The following is an 18,288-nucleotide window of genomic DNA, read 5'->3' as shown; positions in this document are numbered from 1 at the left end:
ACCAATGGAACAGAACAGAGGCGTCGGAGGCGACACAACATATCTACAACCACCTGATCTTTGACAAACCTGATAAAAACAAGCAATGGGGAAAGGATTCCCTGTTCAATAAGTGGTGTTGGGAAAACTGGCTAGCCATATGCAGAAAGCAGAAATTTGACCCCTTCCTGACACCTTACACTAAAATTGACTGCAGATGGATTAAAGACTTAAACATAAGACCTAACACCATAAAAATACTAGAAGGAAACCTAGGCAAAACCATTCAGGACATAGGCGTAGGTAAGGACTTTATGACCAAAACACCAAAAGCAATGGCAACAAAAGCCAAAATAGACAAATGGGACCTAATCAAACTCCACAGCTTCTGTACGGCAAAAGAAACAGTCGATAGAGTGAATCGGCAACCAACAGAATGGGAAAAAATTTTTGCAGCCTACCCGTCTGACAAAGGGCTGATACCCAGAATTTACAATGAGCTAAAAAAGATATACAAGAAAAAAACAAACAAGCCCATTCAAAAATGGGCGAAGGATATGAACAGATACTTTACAAAAAAAGACATACATGAGGCCAACAAACATATGAAAAAATGCTCATCATCACTGGTCATTAGAGAAATGCAAATCAAAACTACATTGAGATACCATCTCACGCCAGTTAGAATGGCGATCATTAAAAAAACTGGAGACAACAGATGCTGGAGAGGATGTGGAGAAATAGAAACACTTTTACACCATTGGTGGGAGTGTAAATTAGTTCAACCACTGTGGAAAACAGTGTGGCGATTCCTCAAGGACCTAGAAATAGAAATTCCATTTGACCCAGCAATCCCATTACTGGGCATATATCCAAAGGATTATAAATCGTTCTACTACAAGGACACATGCACACGAATGTTCATTGCAGCACAGTTTACAATACCAAAGTCCTGGAACCAACCCAAATGCCCATCGATGATGGACTGGACAGGGAAAATGTGGCACATATACACCATGGAATATTATGCAGCCATAAAAAACGAGGAGTTCACGTCCTTTGTAGGGACATGGATGAACCTGGAAACCATCATTCTCAGCAAACTGACACAAGAACACAAAATCAAACACCACATGTTCTCACTCATAGGCGGGTGTTGAACAAGGAGAACACATGGGGAGCACTATACACGGGGGTCTGTTGGGGGGGAGTGGGGGGACAGCGGGGGGGTGGGGAGTTGGGGAGGGATAGCATGGGGAGAAATGCCAGATATAGGTGAAGGGAAGGAAGGCAGCAAATCACACTACCACATATGCACCTATGCAACAATCTTGCATGATTTTCACATGTACCCCAAAAGCTAAAATGCAATAAAAAAAAAATTGTAATGGAGCATTACAAAGTATAAAAAAAAAAAAGAATTAAGTTTTACATTTATAAAATATATGCTTACGATTTTGACTGGGATTGCATTTAATCAACAGATCAAGTTGGGGAAATTGACATCTTAATATTGAGTCTTCAAATTTATGAAAAGGACATATCTCTTCTATTAATTAGGTCTCTTTAATTTCTCTCAGAGGCATTTTGTAGCTTTCACTGTAAAGGTTTCGCAAGTATTTTAAAAGTGTTTTATGTTTTTGATACTATTATAAATGAGATTGGTTCTAAATTTCTTTCAGTTTTGATTAATTTATTTTGAAGTTCTGTTATTAGGCACGCACATTTAAAATAGCCACGTCTTCCTATTGAATTGGCTTTCTGTCAATAGAAGAAATATTCCTATCGATCTCTGGTACCTTAATATGACAATGTTTTTATGCCTATTGTCTTTATGGTATTTTTTTCATTATTTTATATTCAACCTGTGTCTGTCATTATATTTAAAGTGACAGACTTATCTCTGTCATTATATTAAAAATGGATTCTTTTTAAAATCCATTCTGACAATCTCTGCCTTTTAAATTGAAAGGTTTAAGTCAGTTATATGTAATTATTGATACAGTTTTTAAAAGTCTACCATTTTGCTGTTTGTTGTTCTATGTTTTGTTTTGAGTTTTTGTGGTTATAATTCCCTTTTCCTTCCTTATTTTGAGTTAATAAAATATTTTAAAGCATCCTATTTAAACTTCTATTGGATTAGCAATAATACATTTAAAAGTGTCTATGACATATAAATGTAGAGAGTATACACTTAACAAATTATTAGTTATACTTTAGTTTTTCTCTCAGGAAAATGGGGCTTGGTATATGAATCTCACAGGTTCCACTGAAAGGCTAGAGAATATCTATCTGGCTGAAGGTAGCTGCTGCAGCTCATATAAAAAGCCTGTGTAAGCAGGTCCCTGATCTCTCTCAGCAAAACCTGCCCTCCCTGTCTTGCCCAACAAAAAATAAAGAAAGAAAAATTATGAGAACATACTCCATTTGAATCTCAGCATTACTCCTAAAGTCATTGCCATTTTTATGGGATGGGAAATTCACCCACAGTTGTAGTGGAACGAAGAGAAAGAAGGAGAGGAGTGTGATGCTGGGCTGGTCTAAAGAGCCACCAAAGTGAAGGCTGTCATTTCCAGACTCATTCTGGTATTTCTGACCCTGGGTAAGGCATGGCCTAAAGCCTCTTCTGATCCTAGACAGCCAAGATTGTCCCCTCTGGCCTTACCAGGGACAACACAGGTCCACAGTTGCTCCACTTCCCTTCATGAAGAGAGCGCCCATCCAGATTTTCACCCTTACTCTCTTGGAAAGGCATTGCCCACGACGATTAGAAGCTGCTATTCAAATGTCCGGGAGGATAAACCAATGAGTTGACGTAAATGAAGGCCAACAGCCATGATGTCTTAGCTGTAGAACAGAGAGGTGACCAACTCAAACTGAGGTCTGAGTGGCTTTTGATCACCAGATGCCAGGGGAAATGACCCAAGGGCAACAAGTCTGACTCACTGAACTTGTCTCCCGTCTGCCTCCTTAGCTGTAATGCAGGAGGAACAGAAGATAAGAGATCGTGAGAAGGCAGTTGATACCACTCGATAAAGCTCAACAGAGACAAACTCACTTGAACTATTACATTTTCTTGTCTGCTCCTGAAGCTCCTCCTTTTTATTATTTGAATAATGACACATGTACTTCTAGCAGCCAGATCTCTTAATTCTTCTTTTGTATTTTCCATTACTTTACTCCTTCCTAATGCCTTTTGGGGAGTGTTTCTTAACCAAATCTTCCAGTTCACTAATCTGGAGTAGGGTCTGGCTTAGTTTAGGTTTCTGTGAAAGCAGAGCCTGAGATCAAGATGCCTGTCTTACTTAGGAGATGATCCCTTACCAACAGCCCACTCCGTAACACGGATTTTGTTGACTTTTCTTCTAGCTCACTTTTCTCGTTCCATCACTTCTGCTTCCTGGGCAACTAGGGCTCTGAGAAACTGTGTGGAATGTGCTTCAGGATTGTAGCACTGAAGGGAGGAAGAGCTGAGGCGTTTATCTACCACTTCCATCCCATAGGGATCCGAGAGTGTCACCTCCCCTACACTTCCCAGCTGCCCCCCATAGGTGGGTAGAAATCTCCCGAGGCAATAAAGGAGAGTGTAGCATGCACTTGAGTAGGTGCAGAGGCATCGTGCCTGGACCTGTCCGTTATAGCTGAACTACAAGCAGGTGGCCAAGGGGATGAGGTGTAGGAACCATGAGCACTTGCCCAGGCCCTCAGGGCAGACGGCCTACAGGCTGCCCCACCTCAGGGAGACCCTGACCCTGGGAGCCTCCTTATACCTCCACTTCAGGCACCGCCCCTCTTCAGAAGCCTTCACTCCACATTGCAGTCACTCAGCCTCAAGTGTGGGCTGGGGGGCATCCAGTCAGGATCCCTCTCTTGTTATTTTCTTTGGGGAGGCACCCCCTTTGATGCTGGCAGCTGATTCCTGTAATGTTGGGCTGCAGCAGCCCTTCTTCTCTTTATCAGCAGTAACTGCACAGGGAATGATTTGCTCAGAGCAATACAATGAAAAGAAAAGGGCCCCCAAATGAAAGTGTTTTAAACCTGAGAGTCCTCCTACACACCACTCTCTTTTCAAGTCAACTAGTGGCCAGTTCTGAAGATACTATCTCTTTAGCATCTCTCCAATGAGTCTGATTCTTCCTCATTCTCCTTTCTGTCGCAGCAGTGTTCTGAGGCATAGAGACGTGGGGCCTCACCTGCTTATATACTACTGGTTTGGAGCACTTCTTGTTTTCTGCTCACTGGTAGCCCCTCAAGCCAACTTTATGCAAAACCAGGGAAGTGGCCTCTGCATGGGCAAGTAAATTCAGCATTTCAACCTTCATAAAACGATGTCACTCTAACCCCACTCCACCCTTCTCGGCTGGCTTAAATTTAAGAATATTTGCACTTAAGTCCAACTAAGAAGGTTTGCACCCCAGAAACTTCAGGAGATTATAAATTTGGACTCACTGCTGATCAATAAATTTCAAAACTTCCAATAAAAGAAATAATACAGAGAATTGTACACAGTGTAGAATATTCTTTACTATTTCCTTGTCTCAAGCCAAGCCATCAGCTCTGCATACTCGGTTGGAACCTTCTTGATTCCTTCTGGAATTCTTTTACGTAAGTACTTTAGCATTATTCCTCTGGGTATCTTTGTAGGAAATTGTGAGAAGCAATATTAGGTCTCTCATTTTTGTATTTATCATTAGAGTATTGTTGAGGACACTGCTCACTACATTGTAAGTTACTTGTTGATGAAAATCCACCAGAGAATTTTCTCACAGGTCTGCGTACTAGGAAGGTTTTGCTGCTCATTTTTTTTGGAGGCAGAGTCTTGCTCTATTCCCTAGGCTGGAGTGTTGTGGCACGATCTTAGTTCACTGCAACCTCCACCTCCTGGGTTCCAGCGATTCTCCTGCCTCAGCCTCCTGAGTAGCTGAGATTACAGGCGACTGCCACCACACCGGGCTTAATTTTTTTATTTTTAGTAGAGAGGGAGTTTCGCCATGTTGGCCAGGCTGGTCTAGAACTCCTGACCTCAGGGGATCCTCCCACCTCAGCCTTCCAAAGTACTGGGATTACAGGTGTGAGCCACCGCATCCGGCCTCAATTTTTTTTCTTCTGTTCCCTTTAGGTCATAAATTTCTGCTACTCATAAGCAAGTCTGCTATAGACATACTGTGTTAAGGACACCATGAACTACATACAATTTGTGCTTTCCTCGTTGCAATGATTGCTAGGAAGTTCAGAGTCAAACTTACTCATTCATGTCTTAGGACTTTTCTAAATGCAGTTGGTGGACTAACTTTGTCCATAATTTTTTCTCTCTCTCCTTTTTTGCCCTCATTTTATCTTCACAGTGATTTTGCCTTTATTTAGTTCTCATCTTTTATGTATTTGGGGAATCCACCTTAAGTCCTCTTGAAAACAAGATGGGATTGAGTAGCAGTGAACAGGAATAATACAACAGCTGTGGGGAGGGAGGTATCAGCGCCTGGAGCTGGGGCTTGGGGAGAGGAGAGTTCTGGCTGATTCGGCGCCTCGGAAGTCACAGGCATGGAGGAGGGGCGTCACACGGAGGACATGCCCCGGATGAGGGTGTGTGGTGAGAAAGCAGCCGAGGACGGGTTCTGAGGACATCTTTGTAACAGATGGAGGAGGAGACGACAGTAAAGGCCTGCAGCAAGGCTGGAGGAAAGCGGGAGAGAGCATGGGCTGGGAAGCAGTAGAATGCAGGTTCTTCCCTTTTAAAGTATTTTAAACAAGCCCATCATGTTTCTATTCTGCCCTTTTCCTCATAAAATCAACCAGAGGAATTGCACAGTTGAGACTTAATTGAGCATAGCTTATTTGGCTTGGCAGTCTTCTACGATTTTTTTTTTCTCTACTGAACTAAAAAAAAAGGCTACCCACGGAGAGACAAGCTTTTCTGTCTCCACCTAAAGTTCACTTCCCACATTCCCAGCAGCCTTGGCAGACCCCTGTCCGTCTGGTCTATGGCGAGGGTAAGCAGCCTTCCAGCACTTTCGGTCTGAGAGCACGCCCTGGTCTACCCGCGGACCCCGTGGAGCCGAGCGGGGGCGCAGCCTCTCCAGGCTCCTGCGGCAGAAGGTGACGTCAGCGAGGCGGAAGTGGCTTTCTGTAGGGAGGCACCTGGACTCATAATTTAGTCTACTTACACCGCCTCCCCCACTTGGCAATCAAAACCGGAGATGCTTTTCTTTTGTGCTCCCGGAGAGGAGATGGGCTCATTGTGCCAATGGGCAATTATTTCATATTGCTCTACAGAGCACAGGCTGCAGCTGTCTTGGAACAGGAGCTTTGCAAGGTGGATTCAAAGTGTCTGGTCTCATCAGGCATCCAGGAAGAGGCTTCAAACACCCTGCGGGAATACTTAGCGAGCAACTTTTTAGACAAATCAGCCTCAGTGAATCACAACTAGGCAGTCCCCCTGTCTAGTAACTTGCGGTGTGTGTACCTGCTAGAGATTGTCCAGGGTGGGGACAGTGTATGAACAATCAGCTGAGGAAACGAAAGAAGAATTGAATTTTATAAAGCATATTCAAAGGCATGACCCATTTTAATCTTCACAGCCACATTACAGCCAGGCATTATTCATCTCAATTTACAGAGGAGGAAACCAAGGCTCGGGATATTAAAGTGACTTGTCAAGGATCATGCAGCTGGTTACTGACAAAGAGCCCTTAAACTAACTATTTAAGTTCTGGGCTGTGTTATAGATTTTTTTTTTTTCCAGAAAGAGATCCAGAATCCTTAAATAAAGATGTTGGTTGCTTAAGTACAATTCTTCATACCATGAGCCTGTCTCTCCCTTCAAGAACAATCTATATGGTTTACCAGCGCAGGGCAGCCTTCCTTCTCTCCTAGCACGTGACTTTCATCTTGTTCCGATTTTTCTCTAACTGGCTTGCATTGTTTTTTTCATGAAACTAAAACATCCTGCAGTCCCTTTGAACCTGTTCCATGATGGAGGAGAGCTCTGTGGCTTGGCTGCGAACAGTCGAACAGAGCAGACAAACAATGCCACCATCAAAGATCACCCAAGGCCCCGTTAATAAGGGTTGTTCTCCAGACCAGACAGGACCAAAAGGAAAGGTTGCATTTGTGTCACTTCTGCTCCCCTAACTTCTCTACCAGTTTGATGCTGTGGAAATAATCGAGAACAACTGAAAACCCGGTGCCCTGGCTTTGTGTGACTTTAAGCAGTGACAAAATCTCTGGAGTTTTTTCCTCCCTATTGATAAGAGAATGAGTCAGAAAGAGGTTCAAGACCCTCTCTGGGCACTAACAGTTATCTGTATGGAAGAAACCAGCATTTTTACCACGGCTTTTGACTTACTAGTGGGGTTGACCCCCAATTTCTGAATATGGCAAATGGAAATATGGGGAAATTCATATGAAAAAATAGTCTATTCTTTTAGAGATGATCTTTCAGCCTGAATCAGGAGAATAATGTCATTTCCTTTTCTATTTCTTTGAGAGGAAGAAAAATATGTTCACTCTTGTATCTAAAACAGAGCTTGGACATAGTTTGTGTTCAACAAATATTACTTGAATTAATGAATTAATAAAATAAACTTAAATATCCAAGAAAGTCAATTTCTTTAAAAATTTAAAACTCTAATTAATATTTGAAAATCTTTGTTTTTGTCCATGTGATAAGTACATGCTTGTGATACTCCATGGTCCCCATACCACCCTCCAACTAAGTTTCCATAGACCTGAGGTCTCTTTGGCATATTCAGTTCTTGCTAGAATTTAAGGTTGTGTTAGTTAACAGAAATATAGTAACTTGAAGCATGAGGAGAAGCCTCATCAGACACGGAAAACAGACAATGCACAGCAAAAGAAGTAAGAATTACACTTAGCCCTGGGAAAAGATGCTCAATATCATTCACTTATATGTGTAAATTAAAACTACACTAAGATACCATTTCCTGCCAGTAAGATTGGCAAAAATCTAAGATTTGGACCACATACTTTATTGGTGAGGCTAGGGTGAAACAAACACTCTTCTACATTGCTGGTAGGAATGAGAAATGGCATCATCATGATGGAGGGGAACTGGGGGAAATTTAGCACAATTATATGTGCATCTACCATTTGACTCAGCAATCATACTGAAATTTACCTTTTAGAAATCTAGATTCTAGGCTGGGCGTGGTGGCTCATGCCTATAATCCTAGCACTCTGGGAGGCCGAGGTGGGCGGATCACAAGGTCAGGAGATCGAGACCATCCTGGCCAACATGGTGAAACCCTGTCTCTACTAACAAAAAAACAAAACCTAGCTGGGTATGGTGGCGTGTGCCTGTAGTCGCCCCTACTCAGGAGGCTGAGGCAGGAGAATCACTTGAACCTGGGAGGCAGAGGTTGCAGTGAGCTGAGATCATGCCACTGCACTCCAGCCTGGCGACAGAGCGAGATTCCATCTCAAAAAAAAAAAAAGAAAAGAAATCTAGATTCTAGAACACTATCCCAAAGCCACAGTAGCAAAAATATGACAAGATGTACGTACAAGGTACTGTTATAGCATTATTTGTAATAATAAAAGACTAGCAACAACCAGAATCGACAGCACAACAGTTAGATAAACAACGTTTCAGCCACAATAATGATACCTGCAGTGTACAATGGGGATTATCTCTACACAGTAAGTGATCTCTAGGGTATATTGTTAAATGAGAAAAGCAAAGTGAAGAAAAATGTGTAGTAAGCTACCATTTACATATGAAAGGAAAGAGTAGAATCCATTTACCTATCTCTGTAGGTATGCATTTGCTTACATTATAAAAACCAGTAAGGGAATAAAAAAATTTTTTAAATAGCTGTATAGAATAGTACAGGGAGGAATATCTTTAAATATTCCAGATTTGTCTTTAGAAACATATTTTTCTAAAAATCATAAAACAAAATTAAAAACATAATCCCCAACGCAAAAATAAGTGATTATATTTATGTAGCCAGTAAACACCATTATGAAACAAAGAGAAACGATTTCAAATGACTTTGTTTTATTTTTTTCACGTCACATGGATAATGTGCCCACGTTGTAACAAAGTTTGAGGGTGGCACATCTCACACATGCACATGCAAACTCAATCATCACACTTATGAGCTACAAAAGCAACCTCAAATGACTTGTGTTTTTTTTTTTTTTTTGAGACCACGTCTCTGATCTTGGCTCACTGCAGCCTCCAGCTTCTGAGCTCAAGCAATCCTCCCACCTAGGCCTTCCAAATAGCTTTACACAGGTGCATGCCACCACGCTCAGCTAATTTTTTAATTTTTTGTAGACACAAGGTCTCACTATATACCCCAGGCTGGTCTCAAATGATCTTCCTGCCTTGGCCTCCCAAAGTACTGGGATTACAGGAATAAGCCACCACACCCAGTCTTCAAATGACTTTAAAACAGCAATTTGGTCATATATTCCCACTGAGATCAATCCTAAGGACAAAAACAACAACAAATACAAAAACAAAACCTTGAACTGTTCTCAGTACATATTGTTGGTGATAGAGTTGGTTTTGTTATTCTGAGACTGCTGTGTCGTTGGATAAAGAAAAGTGATTATTTGGTTTCATTCAGAACTATATATTTTCAGTGTGGTCAAAAGGAGATATGGATGCAAGATTGGCGAGTTTAAGAGTCTGTAGCCCTGTATTTCCTTTGGAATATCTGTATGAAATCATGACATGTTTGATCTGAAAAACATCTTTTCTAGTTCTACCATGTATCACATAACAAGATAGTCCCAGCATCTTGATTGAAATCCTTCCTTCCTTCCTTTTTTCCTTCCTTCCTTCCTCCCTCCCTCCCATTATATATAATGGTCAGTACGCATTATATATATGTAAGAAAATTTCACATGTACTCCATAAATTAGTCCAAATAAAAAAAAGCAGTGAATAAAGAGAAAGAAAAATTCCTTTTCTCTGTGGAGTTTACATTCCAGTGGTGGGAAAAGGTAATCCTGAATAAAATGAATGAGTAAAACAAAGTATGTCTAATGCTTCTAACTGCAGTGGTGGATAATAAATCAGGCCAGCGGACTACAGAATGTGGATAACTGCTATTTTAAAGAAGGGGTCAAGACCTCATTGAGAAGGTGACATTTGGGTCAACACCTGAGGAAGGTGAGGAGGGAGGTATGCAGATATCTACAGGAAGAGCATCCTGGGCAAATGGACCAGCCAGGGCAGAGGCCTTGAGGCAGAAGTGTGCTTGGAGTGTTTAAGGAAGAGCAAGGCAGACAGCGTGGCTGCAGCCGAGGGAGCTGAGTGTGGGAAGCAGGCCAGGGAGATAGTGCAGGGTCTTAGTGGCTACAGAAAAGAAAGGCCTTTGACTTTGAACTTTGACATCACTTGAGATGAAGAACAAGTACAGGGTTTTTTTTTCTGATGAAATTTTTTTTTTAATTTAAGTTCTGGGGTACATGTGCAGATCTTGCAGGATTGTTACATAGGTATACACATGCCATGGTGGTTTGCTGCCTCCATTCCCCCGTCACCTACATTAGGTATTTCTCCTAATGTTATCCCTCCCCAGTCTCCCCACCCACTGCTATCCCTCCCCTAGTCCCCTACCCGCCAACAGACCTCAGTGTTGGGGTCTGTGATGTGCCCCTCCCTGTGTCCATGTGTTCTCATTGTTTGACACCTACTTATGAGTAAGAACATGCAGTGTTTGGTTTTCTGATCTTGTGTCAGTTTGCTGAGAATGATGGTTTTCAGATTCATCCATGTCCCTGCAAAGGAAATGAACTCATCCTTTTTTATAGCTGCATAGTATTCCATGGTGTACATGTGCCACATTTTCTTTATCCAGGTTTATTTATTTTTAAGCAGCTTTATTGAAGTATGCATTAATTTCCTGGAGCTGCCAAATAAATTACCACAAATGTGTGGCTTAAAACAGTAGAAATTTATTCTTTCACAGTTCTGACAGCAAGGAGTGTGAAACTGGGATATCTGGAAGCTGAGCTTTGGGGAAGTATAAAACTTTGAGGAAGGAAGATAATGAAAGAACAGCTGAGGCTGAGGAGCAACCAGTAAGACAAGAGAGAGCCAAGGGAATGTGTGGTCCTAGAAGCCAAGTGAAGAAACTGTCTCAACTGTGTCCACAAAACATTGCTTCTAGGGTCAATTAAGTTGAGGACTGAGACTTGGACCATTTGATTTAGCAATGTGGAAGTCACTGGTGGCCTTGTTAAGCATAATTAGTTGAGTGACATGGACAAATGCCTGATTGAGTTCAAGAGACAATGGGAGGAGAGAAATTGAGGACAGGAAGAAAAGATAATTATTTTGAGAAGCTTTGCTCTAAAAGGGAGCCAATAATGAAGCAGTAGACAGAGAGGGCTCAAGGATTGTTTTTATTTTTAATGGGAGAATTAATTGTACGGTGATGGGAATGATCCAATTGGGAGGGAACCATTAATGATGCCAAAGAGGGGAGAATTGCTGGTTCAACACTGTGAGTCTGGGATAAGATTTAGAGAAGAGGAGAGTTATTGGCCTTAAGAGGAGAACCAACAAGTTATTCATTCTAACAGGCAGGGTTGAGGATGGAGTGGAGGGCACAGCGTATGGACAGATGTCAGTGGCTGAGCTTATAGAAGTTCTCTTCTGAATAATTCTTCCTGAGTGACGTGTGAAGCTAAAAGAGGATGGGAAGGAGATGTTGGCATTTTAAGGAAAGAGGAGAAGGTATGAAAGAGTCATCTAAAAGACGAGTCAGCGAGTGAGTGGACTAGGAAAAGAAAAGCACGACTTGAGAGGCAGTGGATGAGGCAGATGCAGCAGTGTTGAGGGCCCCCTTGAGAGTGGTGGTCATGGATTCACAGTGAAACCAGATAGCGTGACAGTGTGCTTTTCTTCAGCTTTATTCAGATGTGTAGGTGTTGGTGTGAAGGAGGCAGAGAGTTGTGTTTAGCAAGACTTTAGATTGTGCCACACAATTGTTTAGTAAGGGAAGTGGGAATGTATACCAGGGAGTGATCGTACACTTGACTATGGACTTTGAATATGGTAAGGGTCAAAGTGTGAACAAAAGCATTGTATGACACAGGGGAAAATGTGATTAAATTAATGGGTTGTAGGTCCCGTTGAAACTACAAGTTCAAAAGTAGGAGGATTATTTAACTTGGGGGGCCAAAATGTATGAGCTAAAAAATGGACGTGGTGAGCAGAGTATAATATTGAAATGGAAGGTACGGAGTTGTGTTATTGGCATATGTCTAAGAAAGTGGACAGCAGAAGCAGGGTGAAGGGCAAAGCCCTGAGGAGAGGAAGTCAAAGAACCGTGACATCTGGATTTGAGAAGATCATCTCATGGAGACTGAACTCTCCAAGAATTAAGGCAGAAGTAGTCCTGGAGAGTGTGACAGAGCCCAGAGTTAAAATAATCAAAGAATGAGTTGGGAGTGATCTGCTGGAGTAGATGACAGCAACAATGAGGAAGAGTGGTGACATAACTTGTCAATCTGACCTTCCCCTGAAGTAAGTCATAAGACCTCTCATGTGAGAGGTGCCCTTCCTGTACCTGGAGGAAAGGGAAAGGAACGTCCTTATCTCTGAAGATCAAGAGATGCCAAAAAGAGTATGAACAGGCAGGTCTCACTAAATTTCTCCCAGTTCATTACCATTAGGTCATACCAATTCACCCTATCATATTTCTCAATGACTATCTATTCTTTATCAAATCCACAATAAAACACTCAGGTTTAATTATTTATTTGAGTCTTTATTTCCTTATCAAGGCTCTCACATCATATAGAACTTATAAATGTATATGCTTTTCTTTTGTTAATCTGTTTCTGTTACAGGGTCTCATCCATGAACCTAAGATGTGTAGAAGGAGAGATATTCCCCCCACCCCACATAACCATTTCCATTATTTCAAAGAGGGAATAAAGAATATATGACTGTATGCCTGATTGTTACAGTTCTATAGGTGTATAATACTTTGGAAAAATACCCAAGAAACTGGCCACATTGGTTTCCTGGGGAAAGGAATTAAGTACATGGGGACAATGGTGTCATGCCTGGGGATTACTGTTTATTCTTTGTAACTTTTGAATTTGAGCTACATACAGTGCCTATTACAAATAGGAATTGTGATATTAGTATAAAAGAATGTCTTTTTGTCTTCAGTTGGGGAGACAAAACATATATACACTTCTTATTATAAAATGGAAAGTGTTTAGTGTCCTAAGAGAGGCAGAGATAAGATTGTCTTCCAGGGTTGGCTAGAAAGTCGGGGCTGGTGGAAATTTAGGTACAAGTTTAAGTTTGCATTTTGTTTAAATATGCTTCAATGGAACTGGAATGAATGCCCCAATCTCCAAGTTCAGGTCATGCTCAGCAGTGCTTTAGCCTCCAACAGGTTTTTTGGTTAAAAGCAGGTGCCAGAAAATTTGTAAAGTTCCATAAAAGCGCTGCTAGCGTTTGGTAAAAGTCAAGAGTTTAATATTACTAGTTAAAGCCTTTTTAAACACTCATCACCCTCCTTTGTGACCTGTTCTGATGTTAAAGTAGCTGTGTTTAACACCATTGTACGCCAGCGTGAGACAGAAAATGCGTGTTATTTTTAGCAAAGTCTAGTGCAAATGGTGTATGCTCTTTGGACTCTGCTGGCAGATTTGATTCTTAGCTCCTGGGAAGCCAAATTTATTTAAATTTTCATCCTTGTCTGTCGTCTCAAAGAGTGAAATGAACTTTTCCAATTCCTCAAACTGTGATGTGGTGGGTGAATAAAACCCCAAGGTGGCATCCAACTAGGACTGGATTGAAAGTTTCTTTTTTCTTTTTAAAGCTAAGTAAGGACACAGAGTTTCAGCTCAGCAGCTGATAAAGACATCTGATTTACTGAGAAAGCACACGGAACTCTTCCACTGTTATTTTCTAAAACAGGAAAAGTCTCAGGCAACTCATTAACTCATTAACTGTAGCTCTTCCCAAATCAACTAGTAGAAAGTGTCTTAAAGATTAAGATACCCTAATTTGAGAGAAAGAAAACTCTGTATTTCGCTATTTCTGCCCAAGTCACCAAAAAGCCTCTCTTAAAATTTCTCTTTATTATTAATGAGGATCTTACTATGTTGCCCAGACTAGACTCAGACTCCTGGGGTCAAGCACACCTCCTGAGTAGCTGAGACTACAGGTGAGCACCACTTTTCTTCCTTGAATCTATTAATATGGTCAATGACATTTACAGATTTTTGAATGCTAAATCATCTTGCTCTCCTAAAGAAACTCAACTTGGATGTGACTTTTTTAATATATTAAAACCATATATTCCTTGAAAGTTTAGAATTCAGCTGTTAAACTGTGTGGCTTTGGCATTTTATTCTTTAGAATATTTTAAACTATTGTTTCAATATTGTACAGACAATATTTGTCTGTATTTGCACGTTTGCCATTTTTAATTTTTTTAGATGGAGTCTTGCTCTGTCACCCAGGGTGGAGAGCAGTGGTGTAATCTTGGCTCACTGCAACCTCTGCCTCCCAGGTTCAAGCAATTCTCTTGGCTCTGTCTCCCGAGTAGCTGGGACTACAGGCACGTGCCACCACACCCAGCTATGTTTTTTTTTTATTTTTGTATTTTTAGTAGAGACGGGGTTTCACCATATTGGCCAGACTGGTCTTGAACTCTTAACCTCATAATCCGCCTACCTCAGCCTCCTAAATGTTTGCCATTTTATATCCTTCCTATCTCATCATGCAATTTCAGACGTCCTTCTAGGATAATTTTATTTCAGAAGTTATTATAGTTCAATTGGTGGCAATAGGTTTTTAAATCTATAAATGTATTTATTTGGTCCTCTGTTTTCAAAGATAGTTTACTGGGTACCTAATTCTAGTTTGGTAATTCTTTTCTCTCAACATTTTGGAGATACTATTTCATATCTCCTGACTGCCTTTGCTGCTGCCAGAAGTTTTCTGTCATTGCCCCTTTGTAAGTGATATTTTTCTCTGGCTGCTTTTGAAGTCTACTCTGGTGTTAATGGATTTTCTCTTCAATATCTTTGGGATAGGTTTTTTTTGTTTTGTTTTTTTGAGACAGAGTCTTGCTCTGTCACCCAGGCTGTAGTGCAGTGGCATGATCTCGGCTCACAGCATCCTCTGCCGCCCGGGTTCAAGCGATTCCCCTGCCTCAGCCTCTTGAGTAGCTGGGACTACAGGCACATGCCAAACTCCCACCTCAGCCTATTTTTTTTTTTTTTTTGTATTTTTAGTAGAGATGGGGTTTCACCATGTTGGCCAGGATGGTCTCGATCTCCTGACCTTGTGATCTGCCCGCCTCAGCCTCCCAAAGTGCTGGAATTACAGGCATGAACCACCGCACCCAGCCTGGGATAGGTTTTTATATTTATCTCAAGGATTCATGTTTTTCATTATTTCTTAAAGTTTTCAGCCATTATCTCTTTAAATATAACCTCTCATCCATCTCTCTATTTTTAGACCTCATATTTTTCCTCCGTATCTCTTATCATCTTTCTTTTCTCTTCCATCGTCTCTTTTTTCTACATTTCTTCAGAACTATCTTCCAACGCAGTAATTTTCTTTCGGTTGTGATTAATTTGCCTTTTTTTACTTCAACAATTCTAATTTATTTCTGGAAGTTCCTTTTGTTTCTTGTTCTTCAAATACACCTGCTTGCTCTTCTTTGTGAATGAGTCTTTTATGTAAACAATTCATGCATAGCTCTTTTATTTTCTACATCTGACAATTTCACTATCTGCAGTTCTTGTGTGGGTAACTATTACTTGCTGATTGTACTCTCACACTGTGTCACCTTCTTTTAGGCTTTGTTTAATGAGCTTACTGCTTGATTTTAATCTGTAGGAATCTTGGGAAAGTAAAATGGGCAAACATTTATTAAGAGAGGATTGTTCACGAGGTCAAGAGATCGAGACCATCCTGGCCAACATGGTGAAACCCCATCTCTACTAAAAATACAAAAATTAGCTGGGTGTGGTGGTGCACACCTGTAGTCCCAGCTACTCCGGAGAGGCAGGAGAATCGCTTGAACCCAGGAGGCAGAGGTTGCAGTGAGCTGAGATCGTGCATCTGCATTCCAGCTTGGGTGACAGAGCAAGACTCCGTCTTAAAAAAAAAAAAACCAAGAGGAATGTTACCTGTTTCTGACAGTGTCCAAGGCTTGCCACCAACCTGATACTATTTCACATCCCTGAGAGGTAGAAGTCTCAGTCTCAGGCTCTCTGCTGCTGGTCCTAGGCTCAGACAAATGGTAGCAGTGCTGCTATTTGAACCTACCCCCAACTCCCAGGCCGTCCATACCCAATTTCTCAGCTTCCTTAAAATTCCTTCAGTCCATCTACGGGGGTTAAAATGAGGCAGACATGCTTAGAGTGATGACCCCTCCCTCAACAGAGGTCTACTTGAACTAGTGTACTGTTCCTAGGAGAACAACTCCATATCCTTTTTAACCCCGTCGTCACGAGTGAATAGTCACAGAAATTCACTCCTTGTCTGCTAACAATCAAAACCTTAACATCATTATGTGCTTTGACTCCACCAGGACCAACTTCCTTCTGTCCTTTATCCTTGTTTATATCAGTTACCACAAGAATCACTAGACTCCTAGGTCACTGCTCATCTCCCACACCCAAATCTCCCTAAGGTTCTGTACAACTCTGCTGCAGCCCCTTCTCCTTGCCAATTCCTGAACCCTTATACCATGCCCCCTACAACTTACGGTTCATTATCAGCAAAATTACTTTAATTTCAACCATTTTTTTTTTTTTTTTTTAACACAGACTCACTCTGTCACCCAGGCTGGAGTGCAGTGGTGCAATCTCAGCTCATTGTAGCCTCAACCTCCCAGACTCAAGTGATCCTCACACCTTAGCCTACTGCAGGTCTCCAGTGTAAGGTTCTCATTTCATTGGCAGGAAGAAATAGATTAACATTATTTTAGAACCTTACATAACAGATATTCTATACCTTTACTATCAGGGAAAAGAATTATCAATTTATAAGATTCCCAAAAGTACAACTCTGAAAATGTCAGTTTTGTGCACACAGGACTCCAAACTTTAATGATACACCCATTATACAGTCAGGAAGAACAATCCCTCAAGAAAAAAAGCAAAAATGCCAAGATGCTCTCCAACCACCATTTTTTTTTAAATCTACGAAACAATTTCCTTACAAATTAAGTAGTTTTTATAGTAGTGACATTTATCATTGATGTGATCTGTTTAATATGACTGTAGTCAGAAGGGAAGTTGGGCCTATAATTTTTTTCAGAAATTGAAAAAAGTACCATCATTAAGATAAGGAAGAGAAAGATTTGTATCCATCTTTTTGGGACATGTAAGGTGAGAGTGAAGTCTCACAGTTGGAGAATCTGTGGATATTGCTGGAGGAATTGGAAATGCTCTCTAGTAAGCGGGTAATCCCTCTTCCCCGAACACTGCTGTTTTGGCCAGAAATGTTCACCCTAGATGGGTCATCACCTAGGATATTGAAAATATGAGAAAAGAAATATAGTAATTTTGTAATTTCTTAATAAAGAGATGCCTCAATTAACTGACTTATCCTACTGTAGGCCTTTCACTAAGTCATAATTCAATGGATCAAAAATAAAAAAATGTTTTTGTTTTTAGCCCAGGAAATTTTCAGTTGAAGTTCTTTAGGTACTACTTGAAATTTTGTGTCATTAGCTTTTGAAGTTTCTCACCTACCAAAAAATATTATTAAAATCAAAACTATAAAGCTGTTGCTATTACAAAAAAAAAAAACAGATTTTCTTTTAAAGTCCTGAACAAATTCAGAGGAATAAGTTACAACGTATCAAAGTGACGCCAAAATGTACATATCTAAATTGTGTAAGGTGCTAATGCCAAATAAAACCCCCAATTCAACAAGCTCCTTATATCCCAAAGCTAATTTAGAAATCACTGTTTAAATACCACACCCTGGGATCTTAGTGTTAGGCGCTAACCTCCTTTAGGTGCGTTTTTGTAAAATATAAAGTGCTTACCAATGGATGTGTTTGATCTTTGTTCCTGATTAGAAGAGCTGAAATGAGAGAATCCTGGACTCCCAACCCTTAGCTTCTGTAAGTAACAGGAAAATACCAGGGGGAAATTTGTTTACTTCTTATCAATTATTGGATGGTCTTCAATTTCAAATTATTCTTTAAAAATCTAAACTAATACTCAAATACTTTTCCAATGTCTGATCAATTTTTGCTGCATAGAGAAGGAGAAAATAGGATAGACTCTGGGGGGAGATTAGGAATTACAGGGTAAAAAAGGGTTTGCCTTTTT

At 40.7% G+C, this 18,288-nt stretch overlaps 1 protein-coding gene and 1 non-coding gene across 5 annotated transcripts in view; both read right to left on the bottom strand.

Annotated features, from left to right (window-relative positions):
* MAEL (maelstrom spermatogenic transposon silencer) overlaps nucleotides 1–18,288 on the bottom strand; it is an 86,725-nt gene that overhangs the window by 21,329 nt on the left and 47,108 nt on the right. For 2 of the 4 annotated variants that reach the window (XM_012444570.2, XM_012444568.2), the window contains 2 exons: nucleotides 18,000–18,075; nucleotides 16,137–17,472 (listed from right to left, as the gene is read on the bottom strand). The exons of the other annotated variants lie outside the window; for them this stretch is intronic. In XM_012444570.2, the coding sequence (XP_012299993.1) occupies nucleotides 17,285–17,472; nucleotides 18,000–18,075 (264 nt within the window). In that variant the 3' untranslated portion in view covers nucleotides 16,137–17,284. Of the gene's footprint in view, nucleotides 1–16,136; nucleotides 17,473–17,999; nucleotides 18,076–18,288 lie in introns of those variants that run through there. 4 annotated transcript variants of the gene reach the window in all.
* LOC135272387 (small nucleolar RNA U13) lies at nucleotides 9,011–9,114 on the bottom strand. Its single transcript, XR_010340542.1, has one exon. It is a non-coding gene; the product is annotated as a small nucleolar RNA U13 (small nucleolar RNA).

The sequence above is a fragment of the Aotus nancymaae genome, unplaced genomic scaffold (genome assembly GCF_030222135.1).
Source record: "Aotus nancymaae isolate 86718 unplaced genomic scaffold, 86718_ANA_hifiasm-v0.15.2.pri h1tg000108l, whole genome shotgun sequence".
NCBI lineage: Eukaryota > Metazoa > Chordata > Mammalia > Primates > Aotidae > Aotus > Aotus nancymaae.
The sequence above is the reverse complement of the archived record's forward strand: the minus strand, read 5'-3'. Positions and strand labels throughout refer to the sequence as shown.